This window comes from Sus scrofa, chromosome 13, assembly GCF_000003025.6.
Source record: "Sus scrofa isolate TJ Tabasco breed Duroc chromosome 13, Sscrofa11.1, whole genome shotgun sequence".
NCBI classification, from domain to species: Eukaryota; Metazoa; Chordata; class Mammalia; order Artiodactyla; family Suidae; genus Sus; species Sus scrofa.
The window spans coordinates 14,771,226-14,788,611 of NC_010455.5; the positions used below are offsets into that span (position 1 = coordinate 14,771,226).

General features: G+C 38.3%; 2 protein-coding genes across 6 annotated transcripts in view; one reads left to right on the plus strand and one right to left on the minus strand.

Moving 5' to 3' along the window:
* AZI2 (5-azacytidine induced 2) overlaps positions 1 to 14,197 on the minus strand; it is a 28,142-nt gene extending 13,945 nt beyond the window's left edge. The window contains exons 1-5 of one of the 4 annotated variants that reach the window (XM_003358349.5): positions 12,860 to 14,197; positions 5,588 to 5,805; positions 3,738 to 3,863; positions 2,918 to 3,017; positions 1,459 to 1,607 (exon numbers count right to left, since the gene is read on the minus strand). In XM_003358349.5, the coding sequence (XP_003358397.3) occupies positions 1,459 to 1,607; positions 2,918 to 3,017; positions 3,738 to 3,863; positions 5,588 to 5,800 (588 nt within the window). In that variant the 5' untranslated portion in view covers positions 5,801 to 5,805; positions 12,860 to 14,197. The remainder of the gene's footprint in view (positions 1 to 1,458; positions 1,608 to 2,917; positions 3,018 to 3,737; positions 3,864 to 5,587; positions 5,806 to 12,859) is intronic. The other 3 variants (XM_021071480.1, XM_021071481.1, XM_021071482.1) reach the window with 3 other exon arrangements.
* The window catches only part of ZCWPW2 (zinc finger CW-type and PWWP domain containing 2), a 141,941-nt gene continuing 138,793 nt past the window's right edge, over positions 14,239 to 17,386 (plus strand). The window contains exon 1 of one of the 2 annotated variants that reach the window (XM_021071484.1): positions 14,239 to 14,284. The gene's annotated coding sequence lies outside the window, so the exon portion shown is untranslated. Of the gene's footprint in view, positions 14,285 to 16,751; positions 16,829 to 17,386 lie in introns of those variants that run through there. The other variant, XM_021071483.1, reaches the window with a different exon arrangement.

Genomic DNA, 17,386 nt, shown 5'->3' on the forward strand with positions numbered 1-17,386 from the left:
TGGTAATTTTTGTAGTAGGTGTTTCCCTTTCATCAGGCCTGGGGGCTCCAAATCAAGTTTTCACTGTCCAGTTCAGAAGAATTCATTTGGTAAAGGCCAAGGCAAAATTCTTTATTATTTTTAATGTCTGTCTCAGTCTTAACCAGTGGTCACCTTCAGTAAAGACCACATTATAGGAGAGGCCTGTCAGCTTGTCTAAGGACACCTGGGACTCGGGCAGCATGCTGGCTGGCAGGAGTGTGGAAGGAGCTCCTCTCAGTTAGTGGCAGCCCAGAAGAACCTGCAAGAGGGACACGGCTCCTCAGTAGTGCTCAATACTGTGATGGGCAAAATGCTTGACCTGAGAAATAATTATCTAAGTGGCTACCTTAGTTTGAAATACAGGAGTGTATAGAGACTGTATATAATGGCTACTGAGCTTTTCAATTTATTGTAATAACTATATTAAACTTTGCATTTGGAGTAATGCTCTTACACTGTTCTGCTTCTCTATCATTTCTTCTTTTTATTTTCAGCACTGTTAATGATATCTGAAAACATGTATCCAAATTTTCTAGAACTAATGTAAAATATGGTTGTCCCTTGATATCCATGGGGGACTGGTTCAGGATCCTCAGCAGGTACCAAATGGATGCTCAAGTCCCCAAGTTGGCCCTCCGTATCCTTGGGTCAGCATCCATAGAGTCAACCAACAATGGACAGCATAGTGTACAAGCTATGGCTGGCTCAATCCATGGATGTGGAACCCGCAAATACTGAGGGCCAACTGTGTATTTACTGAGAAAAAAAAATCCTCGTATAAGTGAACCTCCACGGTCAAATTCACATTGTTCAAAGGTCACTGGATTAGGATACAGACTCTTGGTGAGGATCTGAGAGACATCTTGCATTTCAGTGAATGACTATAGGCTGACCATACTTCAGCAGCAAGGCAGGGATTTTTGTTTTGCACCCCCCCACAACCAATTCTTGAATTCACAGCTATATGCTAAAAATTAAAGTTGCTCCAAAAGTATTATACTTCTGAAAATTAGTGGATGCTATAAAGTTTGGTTTTGTTTTGTTTACTAAAAGTCAAGTCCCTTGTCATGTAGAAATTAATCAAATTATTAAGTTAAATAAAATGGCAAACTTAAAACCTGAGTTCTCTTTCAACTAACTTTACAGAGAAAAAAGTGACTTAAGGGAACTGAAAGAAAGGAAAATTAATAAGTAAACTAGTGAAGTTTTTCAAAATTAGATTTTAAAGAACAAAAGTATATAATTCTGGAATTAAGCTAAAATTTGACAGATTAAAATTAAGCTAAAATGATTAAAGAGGAAAATAAGGGCAGATTTTCAGAGAAGATAACTAAGTAGTTACAATTTATTTCAACCCTATGATTCGGCAATTGGTTATAATCCTACATGTGATATACACAGCATACTGAATTTCTCAATTTAATAATTTTGTAGTACCGTTTGTTTGGCTTTCTGCAGCTCTATTTTGAGATCTCTACATTCCTTCTTCATTAGTTCCAGTTCTTGTTCCAAACCATGGATCTTCAGGTCACAGCTTAACTTTTCCACCTCCCAGTTTGATGACGGTGGATTTAAATTCCTTATCACTACAAAAAGGATGGACATTAAAATTGTTATTTCTGCCTTATACATTGGCTGCAATTCAAAAAAAGATTATGCTAGTAAAATGTAAAAGAAAAATCAATACAAAAAATGCACAAATAGTAAGTTTTTCAAAAACAGTAATTACTTTCAAATATCTATGCTAATGAGAATTAAGAAATCTAGTTATCTTGTTTTTAGAATGTATTAATCACCCCAGCCCTGATTTTCTATTTAAGTTAAAGAGCAAATACATCTGAAACTTAAAAATATACAACACTAATCAAGCAAATGCTAAAATTACAGATAGATCAATAATCTATATGTGTCAAGGTTAAGGCAGTGATAAGAAGCAAAAGGAGTTAACTGAGGATCACCCAGCTAATCACTCCATCTAGTCCCTTTAGAAGAGTATAAAGTCCATCCATCAGGAGTTCCTGTCGTGGCTCGGTGGTTAACGAATCTGACTAGGAACCATGAGGTTGCGGGTTCGATCCCAGCCTCACCCAGTGGGTTAAGGGTCGGCATTGCCGTGAGCTGTGGTGTAGGTCGAAGACACGACTTGGATCCCACGTTGCTTTGGCTCTGGTGTAGGCTGACAGCTACAGCTCCGATTCAACCCCTAGCCTGGGAATCTCCATGTGCCGTGGGAGCGGCCCTAGAAAAGGCAAAAAGACCAAAAAAATAAAATAAAATAAAGTCCATCCATCAGGCCTAGAGTATAACCTCAAAACAATTTTATTCATAAACATTCCAATATATACACAATACAACTGGATACTGACTAACCCTTGACTCAGTTCCTTAACTCTCCATATATAAAGAGCCTGAATCAGCCACCATAAGATCTCATTTCAACCTCCTATCAAAAGGTCTCTCAGAGGGAGGCCTGCTCTAGAGTTTGCCTCAGCAGAGTGAACATTTACAGGAACAGACTAATACCCATAACCCCAGACCTAACTTTTTAGGACAGCATCTCACCTGCAAATTTTAACCTTCAGAAATTAAAAAAAAAGCAATTGTAATTACTCCATGACACTCTAAGAGTAGACGAGAGGCTTTGAAAAAGATCTACTTTATCACAAACTAGCCCTGAATAAAAACCATAAAATTTTCTCTAGGAAAAGTGCAATTTACATCTAAGGAAAAGCTGAAAAGAGTTGAGATTTTGTAAAAGCAGAACAGAGAAAATAAGCCTAAAATTTAAAAAAAGAAGGCCTCAGTATAAAGATATAGAAAACTGATTATGGATATAACACATGAATGAGAAACAGATTAACTGCATTAGAATACTTATAACAAATAAGTGGCCTACCCTGCTGAGTTTCCACCTCCGTCCTTAGCTGGAGGAGTTCTACTTCTTTAGATTGTAGCTGTTCATTCAATACTTTCAAAGATTCAGAGTTGTCTTTATTCTAGTTAAGTAGGGAAAATGCCAAATTACATTCAATAAAATCTATAGGTTGGTATTATATATTAATTTTCAGGCAAAGTTGTAAAAACCAATTTATTTCAGCCTTTTAAAAGCAAGGTGGGCAAATGAACTCAGATTTTCACTAATCTCTTTTTCTAACTTAAGACATATTTTTTCACTTGCTTTTTTTAAAAACATAATGACAAACCCTACCAAGTCATGATTTTTCAAATAAGTTAGTGGGTTAGATGTACTTAAAACCTAAACATCATTACATACTGAGTATTTATTTTGTATAGAACTTATAATTATTCCTATTAAAAGTTTCTGTTTTGGGGGATTCCCACTGTGGCACGGCATAAATGAATCTGACTAGTATCCATGAGGATGAGGGTTTGATCCCTGGCCTCACTCAGTAGGTTAAGGATCCAGCACTGCCATGAGCTGTGGTGTAGGTCACAGACGCAGCTCAGATCCCGCGTTGCTGTGGCTGTGGCGTGGGCCAGCAGCTGTAGCTCTGATTAGACCCCCAGCTTGAGAACTTCCATATGCCTCAGGTGCAGCCCTAAAAAGAAAACAAATTCTGTTTTTGTTTTGAGCATGCATATTTTCAATTTTTCACTTACTAAACATAAATATCTCACATTTCTAATTTCACACCTCTTGAAGGAGAAAACTCATTTGCAATATACAGATAGCCATTCTTTTCAAACAAACTTACAATTTTATCCAATTTGCTCTTCAAATTATCTCTATCAATGCAAACCTCTCGATATGCATGATAGGCCTTATTTACTTGTTCTCGTCCCACAGAACTTGTTTCTTCATCCTTTCGAGCTCCTAAAAGCTAATGGTATAAAATTAGAAAACTTGAGAATATTTCACATAAGAAAATAAATCAGTCTTCTGATGGCTCCACATATTACTCTAATTACCCTAATGCACGGCTATAAAGCCTGGACTACAATTAAGTGAACATTTCACCTCCACACAAACTTTACTAATTAAAAAAGCAAAAAGCACAGAAAAAATATTTTAAAAAGTCCTCTTTTATGATATTAATCAGTACTTTATACTTTGTAGTATTTATTTTATAATATATTAATCCATTATACCAAAACACACTATATCATTCTTTAATGGTGCTTACCTATTTTTTTCAAGCCAGCACACAAGTATTTAATTTCCATCATCAGAAAAGTATTAAGTTAATGTGTATCTGATATTTTAAGGGAATAGATGTTTTAGTTCAGTAAATCTTATATCATTTTAGATAGAAATTAATAGGATTGCTGGTCACAAAGGACAGAAATATTTCCAATGTTAATTATGCTAAATTGGATTTTTCTATTTTTTTTCTATTGGTTTTTAAAATAATCTTAACTACAAGCTCCAAAATGTTACCTTTTTTACTCTATTCCAGTATGTCACAAATTTATTTAATAATCATTTAAAAAATCCATAAGAATACAAATAAGTTGATTATTTTTACAACTAACACTCCCCTTTTATTTTATTTTTATTTTTTTTGCCATTTCTAGGGCCACTCCTGCGGCATATGGAGGTTCCCAGGCTAGGGGTCGAATTGGAGCTGTAGCCACCGGCCTACCCCAGAGCCACAGCAATGTGGGATCCGAGCTGCATCTGCGACCTATACCACAGCTCACGGCAACGCCGGATCCTTAACCCACTGAGCAAGGCCAGGGATCGAACCTGCCACCTCATGGTTCCTAGTTGGATTCGTTAACCACTGAGCCACGACAGGAACTCCTAACTACCCTTTTCTTACTTCTTCAAAATGAATCCAATTCTACCAAGACCCATCCTCAATTTTTTTCAACTAGATCACTTCCTTCCCCTTTGTGGAAGCTGCTATTTGTAAATATGAATACAGTGAAGAGCTGAAGATCATAAACTATGATCTGAAAAACATGAACTAAGTTAAACCTTGAAACTTAAAAATAAATGGATGAGTGAGGAAGATTTCCCAGTACACAAGCCATCTAGGTCTGATTCATAATTGAACCAGCTACCTTGCTTATATACTCTATAACATTTAGGAGTGTCCAGTTTCTGCAGAAAGAGGTATAAACAGAAGACATCAGTTAAAAAGCATTCCTAATATGTGTGTTCAAGAACAAAAGAGAATTCTGAGGTAAAGATGTCAGTCCTCGTGAAATTTCAGTCCTGATGAAAACATTGCTAAATATATTGGAACAATGTTCCAGGAGCTTCTTCAACATTTAACTTCTTTTGTTGGTATATAATTTTTCTGCACAGATGTAAAATCTTGAATAAAATACACACAGATATGAAGGTAAGGCAATCTAAAAAAAGGTAAGAAAAACATCTGAAAATTAATCCCTTCATGTTGTTAAATCCTGTTTTCAAAACATTCACCAAGCATTATGATGTGAAATACAGTAGGCTAAGTAAAAGCCCAGGGTTTTGAGATTAGCAGTGAGTTATCCTTGGAAATTTGGTACACTTTTGGAAGAGAGGGCAGACAAATACAAAACATTTCAAACACTCTGAATTAAGTCATAAGACATAATGAAATAGGTAATTTACCTTTTCTTCCAAAAATCTTATTCTTTTTTTTAAGAAAGAGTTCTCTTTCTCTGAATCCTTAAGTCGTTTTTTGATGTCTTCATATGCAGTGACAAGAGCAAAATGTGAAGCAACAGATTCATCTGAATATATTGAGACTGGAGTCACTGTATCTCTCCTATGGGCTTTTTCATGATCCAGAATGCAGATATCATCATCTATCAGTGCCTCCATGACAGCTATTTAAAAATAAAAACATAAAATACAAACGTCTCATTTTAAAAAATGAGCAGAAAAAAGAAAATATATTTAGAGTAATGTGAATATTAAGGCAGTGCTCAAAAACTCCTACTTCTTAATTTTTTATTGAGGTACAGTTGATATATAAGTTTCAGGTGTACAACATAGTGATTCCCAGTTTTCAAAGATTATATTCCACTTAAAGTTACAAAATACTGGCTATATTCCCTGTGCTGTAATGTATATCCTTGTACCTTATTTATTTTATACACAGTAGTTTGTACCTCTTAACCTCCTATCCCTATCCAGCCCCTCCTGCATCCTCTCTCCCCAATGGTAACCACTAATTTGTTCTCTATACCTATGAGTCTGTCTCTTTTTGTTAAATTCACTAGTTTTATGTTTTAGATTCCACATAAAAGTGGTATCATACAGTATTTGTCTTTCACTCTGTGACTTATTTCACTAAGCATAATACCTTCCAAATCCATATGTGTTGTGACAAATGGCAAAATGTCATTCTATTTATGGCTGAATAGTATTCCACTGTATATATGCACCACATCTTCTTTATTCATACATCTGCTGATGAACATTTAGGTTGCCTCCATATCTTGGCTATTGTAAATAATGCTATGAACACTGTGACACATGTACTTTTCTGAATTTGAGTTTCACTTTTTTTGGAAACTGAGGAGTGGACTTGGTGGGGCATTCTAAAGGTAATTCCACTTCTAGTTTTTTGAGAAACTCGTATACTGTTTTCCACAATGGCTGCAAAATTTAATTGCACAGAGTTTCCCTTTTCTTCATATCCTTGCAAACATTATTTGTGTTCTTTTTGATGACAGCCATTCCAACAGATGTGAGATGATATCTTATTGTAGCTTGAATTTAAATATCCCTAATGATTACTGATATTGAGCATCTTTTCATGTGTATATTGGCCATCGTATGACTTCTTTGAAAAATGTCTACTCAGGTCGTCTACCCATTTTTAATTTTTTGTTGTTGTTGTTTTTTGTTTGTTTTTGATGTTGAGTTCTATAAGCTGTTCATATATTTTGGATATTAACCCCTTACTGGTTATATCTGCAAATATTTTCTTCCATTCAGTAGGTTTTCTTCTTTTTGTGGGTGGTTTCCTTTTTAATTAGGTACCATCAGTTTATTTTTGCTTTTGTTTCCTTTGCTTTAAGAGACAAATCCAAAAATATCCTGCTACAACTTATGTCAAAGAGTGTTCTGCTGTTTTCTTCTAGGAGTTTTATACTACTTGGACTTACATTTAGGTCTTTGAGTTTATGTCTATATATGGTATTACAGAATGTCCTAATTTTATGTACAGTGAGACTCAGCACAAAGCAATTACTCCTCAGAAGCCTAGGCTAGACCTACCTACCAGTCTTGGAGAGTCTCCTGGGGAGGTGGGGGTCAGCTATGGCACACTGTTGGGGCTGGACACTGTAGGTGGAGGTCCCAGGGAATAATTATCAGTATGAGCTACCCTAGAGGTCATGATTTCGGCACCAAGACCAGCCCCTACCCAACAGCCTACAAATTCTAGTGTTGGGATACCTCAGGCCAAACAACCAAGAAAGGAGACTACACGCACAGCGACAGCAGAGAAATATGTTTCAGATGAAGGAGTAAGACAAAACCCCAGAAGAACTAAATGAAATAGAGATAGGCAATTTACCTGAAAAATAATTCAGAGTAATGATAGTAAAAGATGATACATGCTCTTGGGAAAAAAGCAGAGGCACAGAATGAGAAATTATAAGAAATGTTTAACAGGAATTCCCATTGTGGCTTAGCAATTTAAGAATCTGACAAAGTGTCTGAGAGGATGTGGGTTCGATCCCTGGCCTCACTCAGAGGGTTAAGGATCGGGTGTTGCCACAAGCTGCAATCATAGGCTGCAGATGTGGCTCAGAGCTGGTGTTACTGTGGCCAGAAGCTGCAGCTCCAATTCTACCTCTAGCCCAGGACCTTCCATATGCCATAGGTACAACTCTAAAAAGAAAAATAAATATTTAACAAACAGCTACAAGATTCAAAGAATAAAGATTAACAATAACTAAAATGAAAAATATACTAGAAAGAAATAATAGCAGAATACATGAGACAGAAGAACAAATAAGTGAGATGGAAGACAGATTAGTGGAAATCACTGCAGTGAAATAAAATAAAAACAAGAATTAAAAGAAATAAGAACAGTCTCAAAGAGCTCTGAGACAACATTAAATGCACCAACATTTGCATTAAAGGGGTCCCCGAAGGAGAAAAGAGAGAGAGAGAGAACAGCCAGAAAAATATCTGAAGAGATAATAGCTGAAAACTTCCCTAATATAGGAAAGGAAACATTCACACAAGTCCAGGAAGCACAGAGTCCCATACAAGATAAATCCAAGGAAGAACACACTGAGACACATTAGTAACCAAATTGACAAAAATTAAAGACAGAGAAAAAATAATAAAAGCAACAAGGGAAATGCAACAAATAACAGACAAGGGAATCCCCATAAGGTTACAAGCTGATTTTTCAGCAGAAACTCAGTACAACAGAAGGGAGTGGTACAATATATTTAAAATGATGAAAAGAAAAAAGAAAACCTATAACCAAAATACCTACCCAGCAAGGCTCTTGTTCAGATTTGACAAAGAAGCCAAAAGCTTACAAAGAAGCAAAAGCTAAGAAAATTCAGCACTACCAAGGCGGCTTTACAACAAAAGCTAAAGGAATTTCTCTAGAGTTGGAAAAGATTCCAACTCTAAAAAGGAAACTTACGAAGGGAAAAATCTCACTAGTAAAGGAAAACAAATAGTACAGGTAGGAAATCATTCACACAGAAGTATGTCAAAACCAGCAATTTTGTAAGAGGAGCACAAATGCAGGATACTGAAATGGATTTGAAATTAAGATAATGGAAACTTAAAACAATCACATATAGAAGTTCCTGTTGCGACTCAGTGGGTTAAGAACCCAACATTGTGTCTGTGAAAATGCAGGTTCAATTCCTGACCTCATTCAATGGGGTAAGTAAGGATCCAGTGTTGCAGCATGCTATGGCATATGTCGCAGATGCAGTCTGGATCCAGTATTGATGTGGCTATGGTAAAGGCCTGCAGCTGCAGTTCTGATTCAGTCCCAAGCCCAGCAATTTCCATATGCTGCAGGTGCAACCATAAAAAAAATAAATAAAATTTTTAAAAATTTTAGGAAACAATCACACATATACCTACACAACTGCCTCTCTGTCTATATATGTATATACAAATGTGCATATATGTATACATACAGAGAAATATATATATATAGAGACTGCCCATCAAAGCCTAACAGTAACTGCAAACCAAAAATCTACAATAGATACATAAAAAAGAAAAAGTAACCCAAACACAATACTAAGGATAATCATAAAACCACAAAAGAACAAAAGGGAAAAAAAAAGACCTACAAGAACAAATCCAAAACAATTAACTAAATGGCAATAAGAACATACATAGCAATAATGACCTTAAATGTAAACGGATTAAATGCTCCAACTAAAACACAAAGACTGGCTAAATGGATACAAAAACAAGATGCTGTCTACAAGAGACCCACTTCAGATCTAGGGACACATACAGAATGAAAGTGAGCCTATGGAAAAAGGTATCCCATGCAAATGGATATCGAAAGAAAGCTAGAACAGCAGTATTCACATCAGAGGAAAAAAAGACTTTAGATGTAACAATTGCAAATATATATGCACTCAACACAAGAGCATCTCAATACATAAAGCAAATGGTAGGAACCACAAAAGGAGAAGTTGACAGTAAGACAATAATAGTGGGGGACTTTATCACCTCACTTACATAAATGGACAGATTACCCAGACATAAAATCAATAAGGAAGCATGAGCCTTAAATTACACATTAGACCAGATGGACTTTATACTTATATAACATTAGCAGAATACACATTCTTCTCAAGTATACATGGAACATTCTCCAAGAGAGATTACACATGCCGGGCCATGAATCAAATTTCAGTAAACTTAAGAAAACTGAAATCATATCAAGCATCTTTTCCAACTACAAATCTATGAGACTAGAAATCAACTACAAGAAAAAAAACTGCAAAAAAAACACTAAGCAATGTGCTACTAAACAAATGGCTCACTGAAGAAATCAAAGAAATTAAAAAAATCTAGAGACAAAGGAGAACACAATGATCCAAAAAGTATGGGACACAGCAAAAGCAGTTCTAAGAGGGAAGTTTAGAGTGATACAATCTTACCTCGGGAAACAAGAGAAATCTCAAATAAACAACTTAAACTTACACCTTAAGCAACAAGGGAAAGAAGGAAAAACAAAACCCAGAGTTAGTAGAAGGAAAGAAATCGCAAATATCAAAACAGAAATAAACTAGATAGAGACAAAGAAAATAAGATCAATCAAACTACAAGCTGGTTCTTTGAAAAAAAAAATCAAGAAAATTGATAAACTTTTGGCCAGACTCATCAAGAAAAAAAAAGAAGGCTCAAATCAATAAAATCAGAAGTGAAAAAGGAGAAGTTACAACTCATACCACAGAAATAAAAAGGATCATAAAATACACTGCTAAATGGACAAATTCTTAGAAAGATACAACCTTTCAAGACTGAACCAGAAAGAAATAGAAAACATGAAAAGACCAGCCACAAATATTGAAATATAACATGATTAAAAACTTCCAACAATCAAAAGTCCAGGAGTAAATGGGTTCACAAGTGAATTCTACCAAACATTTAGAAAAGAGTTAATGCATATCCTTCTGAAACTCTTCTAAAAAACTGCAGAGGAAGGAACATTCTGAAGCTCATTCTATAAGACCACCTTTACCTTGAAACCAAAACCAGACAAAGATACCACTAAAAAGGGGGGAAAAAAAGGCTAATATTACTGATGAACATGTAAGCAAAAATCCTCAACAAAATGCTAGCAAACCAAATCCAACACTTTAAAAAAGGATCATATACCATGATCAAGTGGGATTTATCCCAGAAATGCAAGGAATTTTTCAATACATGCAGTCAATCAGTGTGATACACCACATGAACAAACTGAAGAATAAAACCCATATGGTCACCTCGATAGATATAGAAAAAACTTTTGACAAAATTCAACATGCATTTATGATAAACGCTTCAGAAAGCGGGCACACAAGGGACCTACTTCAACATAAAAAAGGCCATATATGACAAACCCATAGCTAACATCATTCTAATGGTGAAAAGTTGAAAGAATTTCCTCTAAAATGAGAGGCTCACTCTCACCACTTTTTTTTATGTTCACTCTTGCTGCTTTTATTTAACATAGCTTTGCAAGTACTAACCATGGCAGTTAAAGAAAAAAAATAAAAGGAATCCAAATTTTTTTTATTTTAAAATTTTAAGGCCATACCTGTGGCATATGCAAGTTCCCAGGACAGGGAATGAATCTGAGCCACAGCTGCCACCTACACCACAGCTGCAGCAATGCAGGACACTTTAACCCTCTGTGCCTCGTCAGGGATCGAAACCAAACCTCTACAGTGACCTGAGCCACTGCAGTGGGATTTTTAACCCACTGCACGACAGTGGGAACTGCAAGGAATCCAAATTGAAAAAGAAGTAAAACTGTCACTGTTTGCAGATTACATGATACATAGAAATTCCTAAAGATTACATAGAAATTCCTAAAGATGCTACCAGAAAATACTAGAGCTTATCATGAATTTGGTAAAGCAGTAGGACAAAATTAATAGAGAAATCTGTTGCATTGCTATAATACAGAAAGAGAAATTAAGGAAACAATCCCATTTACCATCCCATCAAAAAGAATAAAATACCTACGTATAATCCTAGCTAATGAGGCAAAAGGCCTGTATTTCAAAAACTATGAGACACTGATGAAAGAAATCAAATACGATACAAACAGATGGAAAGATACACCATGCTCTTGGACTGGAAGAATCAATAATGCCAAAATGACTATACTACCCAATGCAATCAACAGATTAATGCAATTCCTATCAAATAACCAATGGCATTTTTCACAGACATAAGAACAAAAATTTTTGAATTTGTATGGAAATACAAAAATACCTCAAAGAGCCAAAGCACTCCTGGCCGGGGGGGGGGGGGGAGTGGAATCATACCCAATATATAATTCAGTTAGCGCCCCAGGATATACTCAGTATCAGATACACACTATGAAAAATCCCACTTTCATTTTTACAATCTTCACTGAGTTATCTTACTGTCTTGTTATCACTTTGTATGGCCAGAAATTACTTTGTATGGCCAAGAAATCATAACACTCTTTCTGGGTTAGCATAGGTATGAAGAGCCATCACTTCTTTTCATCCTTTTGTATAGTAATACATCTCAATGCAATTGGGCATCTTTCACAATGTTACTACTACTAGCATTAATTATTCTGTAACAGTGATAAAACAACTAGACTTTAATCCAGAATATACATACCAAAAGGAAATAAAAAGTTACATTGGTTTTATCCTACTTCAAGGACTATAAAGTACTTCAACACATCATTTTATTTAATAATCATGACAATGTTCTGTGTTGGTATATCAGGCAGCGCGTTTTTACTATTAGGGAAACTATCTCACTTATTCTTCACAATTATTCATTAAATCTATGTAAGATCTACAAAGTGAGTAAGAAGTTCCACACATCACAGAGCAATTAAAACAGTGAGAACCAATCATGAAAAAAAAGGCTAGCTGACTCTAGAGTCAGGGAACTCTTGGAAACTATGCTCTGCTGTTTTGGAGAGGAAGCATTCCAATTTTAGAGATAGAGAACAGGAAGAGATTTGATCTCTTATTCAGTGTCAAATGAATAAGTGGAAAATTCAGCACTCAGATTCTGAGTTAATGTTCTGACTTAATCCAGCGCATTTCCCATTTCACTACAACGTCTCTTTAATATTAAAACCTTACATTTGTTTACAACTTCTCATTTTACAAGATGGCATTAAAATTTAACAATCCTTTGAAGGATGCACCATTCCTAACTTACAGGCAATGTAGGGAGTGATCACAACAGGTGAGTAAATGAGATATGGCAAGTTTAGACAAGAAGAATTTAAATTATGCCTTGAGATCTTGCTCAATCCAATTTACAATTCCAAAAGTAAAAAAGCAAGCGTCTTCTATGTTTAAGAGGCTTGGATCAATTTCAATCCTGGTATGTCACTGTCCTTGATCATCTCAGCAAATCTCCAATACATCCTGGAGCCATGTTTTCATCTGTGTTACAGTTACTGCATTTTCTCTCACATTCCAATATTTGAGTTCCTTGTTTGTAGGGAGGAAGGATTCCTCCTCCCCGGCACGTAGTAGCCACTCAACAAATGATCGAAACCATAGGGAATACATCGGTTAGACAACGGAAAAACAACTACCTGCTGTGAACCCTCGATAATGTACAAGGTGGGTGATTACATTACCCGTCCCAGACACACTTCCCTCTTTCGTTTCCGATTTAAATGGAGTCCCAATGAATGAAGTAAAACTGAAGGCAGCCCAGTACACCAGAGTCCGGAAGGAAAATAAGTACTAGGTAGAACTGAAGACCAAGTGGGGCCTGGCACGGCTCCAGCGCGAGGTGAAGGGGTAGGGGATGCCAGGAGGGCCGCTCCCTAGCCAAAGGTCTGCGAGAAAATGACGTATCTCTTCGGACCGGAATCGGCCTCGGAGATGGTCCCGTCTCTGCCAGTACCCCAGGCCCAGCCAAAGCCAGTCACTCACCGCGAGGCCGGGCTCCTTGGGGCCGCCCTTAGGGCCGCCGAGTTACGATTCCCCAGTGTTTGGAAATGGATCGAAAACAAACCGGGTCGCCAGGGGTCACCGCGGGCTTCCGGTTTCCTCGAAGACACCGCCGCTTCCCCAGCGAAGGCAGCCGCTCCGGGGATGCCGCAGAAGGACTCCCATTTCTCTTGCCTCAGCAGCGCCAACGCCGGCCCGGCAGGCCGGTAGTCTGGGGCCTCGGAAGTTCTGGAAGGAGAGCTAGGCGAGGCCGAGGGCCGAGCGGCCACCAGAGAAGGCCCGTTACCCAGCAACACGCGCGCGCGGGGCTCCGGCCCGCCGGAGCAGGCCAGTCAGAGCCCGCACCCGGCAGGCCGCGAAGGGGGAGCGCGGCTGGACAGCTGAACAGAAGGACGATTGGCTCACGGCCGGAAGAAGGGGTTCCCGTGGTCCGCACCTAGGCGCCGGGAACGCTAGAGCAAACCGGAAGTCAGGCCCGAGGGAGTGGGGAGACAATCTGCGAAGCCCGTACGGGGGGTTGCGGGTGGGGTGAGGAGGGAGAAGGTGGGCGTTGCGTACTTGTCCCGTAAGCCTCCGCGGCGGGGAGGGGCCGCGGCGTACTACGCTTCCCGTGAGCCTCCGCGGTGGGACGGGCGGGGCCGCGGCGACGCGAGAGGCGGGAGCAGAGGCGGAGTGGGTAAGACGTCAACCGCCTGGGTGGCGGCTGGACCGGTGTTTTCTTCTGTGGTGTTTTTTTTTACTGGCGGCCGCTTGGGGGTTCCCAAGTGTTGTGGCGCGTGTTGGCTCCTCTTGGTTGCGCTCTTGCAGGTTCCCAGCGCCTTGGAGGAGGAACTGGGGAACCCATGACACTGAGCGCTTGCTGAGGGGTGGTAAACGCCTGCCTCTGTTTTTTGGGGGGATGGGGTAGTTGTAACTCTAGGCCCCGTAGTTACTTAGCACACCTCTGTTTCTGAAAAAGTGAAATCTGCTGACCTGAGGGCAGAGCTTTGGGATCTGAAAGTTCAACCGGCTGAACCAGTTTCTCCCACCCTTGGTTGTTTCTAGAAGGTGGGCCATCCCGAGTTGTGGAGTCAGGAGTTGAATTCGTTGTTGTCCGTTGTTGTCCTTGGGAGTCGCAGCAGCCGGGTGGAACCCATTAAACTCTGGGCATGTTTCTGGTTAAGAGGATAACCGAGAAAACGCTCATTATAGGGCATTTATCCTTACCAACTGCCGATTAGCAATCAGGTCGCCTCCTCTCCACCCCTTTAGTAATATTTGTAAACTGAGGGTTTAAATAGCGTTGGAGTCGGTATTTGGAAGCGTGTTTTAATTCATCAACTCATCAAAGATGGATTTGGCTATAGGGTTTACTTTAACATAGATTTCTCTTATTGTTAAGCCTCTCTTTTTGCTTTAGATTTAAGTGAAAATTCACAGTTGTTATGAGCAATGATTATAACTTAAAGTTAACCTGACATTTTAAAAATGTTTTATTAGAGGAGTTCCCGTCGTGGCTCAGTGGTTAGCGAATCCGACCAGGAACCATGAGGTTGCAGATCCGATCCCTGGCATTGCTCAGTGGGTTAAGGATCCAGTGTTACTATGAGCTGTGGTGTAGGTTGCAGACGCGGGTCGGATCCCGCGTTGCTGTGATTCTGGCGTAGGCAGGCGGCTGCAGCTCCAATTGGACCCCTAGCCTGGGAACCTCCATATGCCGCGGGAAATGGCAAAAAAGACAAAAAAAAAAAAAATCTTTAAAAATGTTTTATTAGATCCCTGGCCTTGCTCAGTCGGTTAAGGAAAAGGCGTTTTCGGCAGCTACAGCTCAGATTTGACCCCCAGCCTGGGAAATTCTATATGCTGTGGGTGCAGCCCGACAAAAAAGTTTTAAAAATCTGTAATAAAGGAATCATTTAGAAAGATCTGTTAACTCCAGTTTATCAGGCTGGACCTAAGAGCAGGCTTTTTAATAATTTTTACAAAAATCATCCCTTTTCTGTTGCCTGGGTAATGAGCTTTACAAAGGAAAACCAAACCACCAGTCGTGTGTTTTAGGTAGTTGTTGAAGAATGTTAGAAAAATTGGTTAGGCACCCCAAACTATCAAAAGTATAGTAATCTGGTTTCTAATTTGTGTATCTTGAAATGTTTTCTGTTGCTTCATCATTTACAATTTAGAATAATTCGAGACTTGTTAAAAAGAAAGGAAGTTGATTTTGTCCTTTCTGAGTAAATAAGATGACTTAGCTCAGTATTTTAGTTTATCTGATGAGTCTATTTTTAATATACACACCTCCCTATTATAATTATGGAAAAAGTGTTTTGTTTTTGTTTAGAATGCATACGGCTATCAGTTTAGTCAAGGGAAATATCTTTTTTTTTTTTTTTTTTTTTTTGCATGGATGGGTGTGTGTGTGGAAGGGGTAGGCGGAGAGTGGTACTCCCTGCTAGACTATATCAAAATATAATCCAAGTATTCATTAAATTAAGCTGGACATGGTCACTTTCTATCCATTTATGGATCTGCTTTAATTAACTTTAGGAAAGACATTAAAGAAAACCTGGCACAGTTTAGTTATAAGCATATATTATAAGTTTTATTACAATATTGCTGCCAAGAAAAAGACCTCTGATAAGTCAAGTAAAAGACACAGTCTTGGGGCATTTTACAGGAAAAGAAAATGGTTAGATAATCATCATTAAACTAGATAACAGAAAAGAGATTTAGGGATCATTGGATTCTTAACTAATAGCAGCTTAGTTGAGTGGATGGTTTCCCAGAGTATGTCCTAATTCCATTGAAGTTTATTGGAAGCTTGCTTAGGTATCCCCAACCCCTACCCCAGGAATGTTCAGTTCATCCCAGGAGGGAGTTGTGAGTTACAGTCATCCAAAAAAAAAAATTTATACCAGGCCAGGTTTAGGACAATTTTTTTTCATTATTACATCTTCTGTAAGTATAAATGCAGTCTGAAATTTTAAAAACAATTCACACCTTTAAAATATATGTACTTGTTACAAAATGGCCATTTTGGAGTGAGTGCAACACTCTTGACACAAGGCACTTTTTTAGGATGTCCTGTTTACAAGCTGTGGTAAACAAATGATGGATATCACAAGAGATCTTTTTCCCCACCTTTTCCCACCTCCTCCAATCACCAGGGTCCTGATGTTTGCTGTCAAGAGCTGCTGGCAAAGAACAGAGTTGAGGACTGGCTGCACTTTCCTTTTTCACTGGGGTAGGTTGGACTTCAAAACAATATCTAACAAAGAATGAGGGCCCTGGCACAATTCCTAACTGGCTCAGTCTGCTTCTCTTATTTTTAGGCCATCTGAATTTTTAAGACTGCTTCAAATCTTATTTTTGAGGGAAATTTGTAAAGTGAATTTTGGGTTAGGATTTAAATTGTATATTAATTTGATTTGATTAAAATCATACATTCCTAGGCATCATGTTTTCCGTGTCTGCCCTGTGTTCTGTGAGCACTGTGTAGGTGTGGCTCTTACGTGTCACAGAACAGAAGATGTTAAAACCTTTAAGCTGAAATAGCAGGGTCCTTTCTTTCTTTTTTTTTCCTTTTTACAGGCACACCTGTGGCATATTTTGTTCTTAGGCTGGGGGTAGAATTGGAGGATGCTGCTTCTGGCCAGCGCCACAGCTACAGCAACAGGATCTGAGCTGTGTCTGTGACCTACATTGTAGCTTGCGGCAATGCCATGTCCTTAACCCACTGAGTGAGGCCAGGGATCAAACCCACATCCTCACATAGTTGGTAATATGTTTCTTATTTGATCAG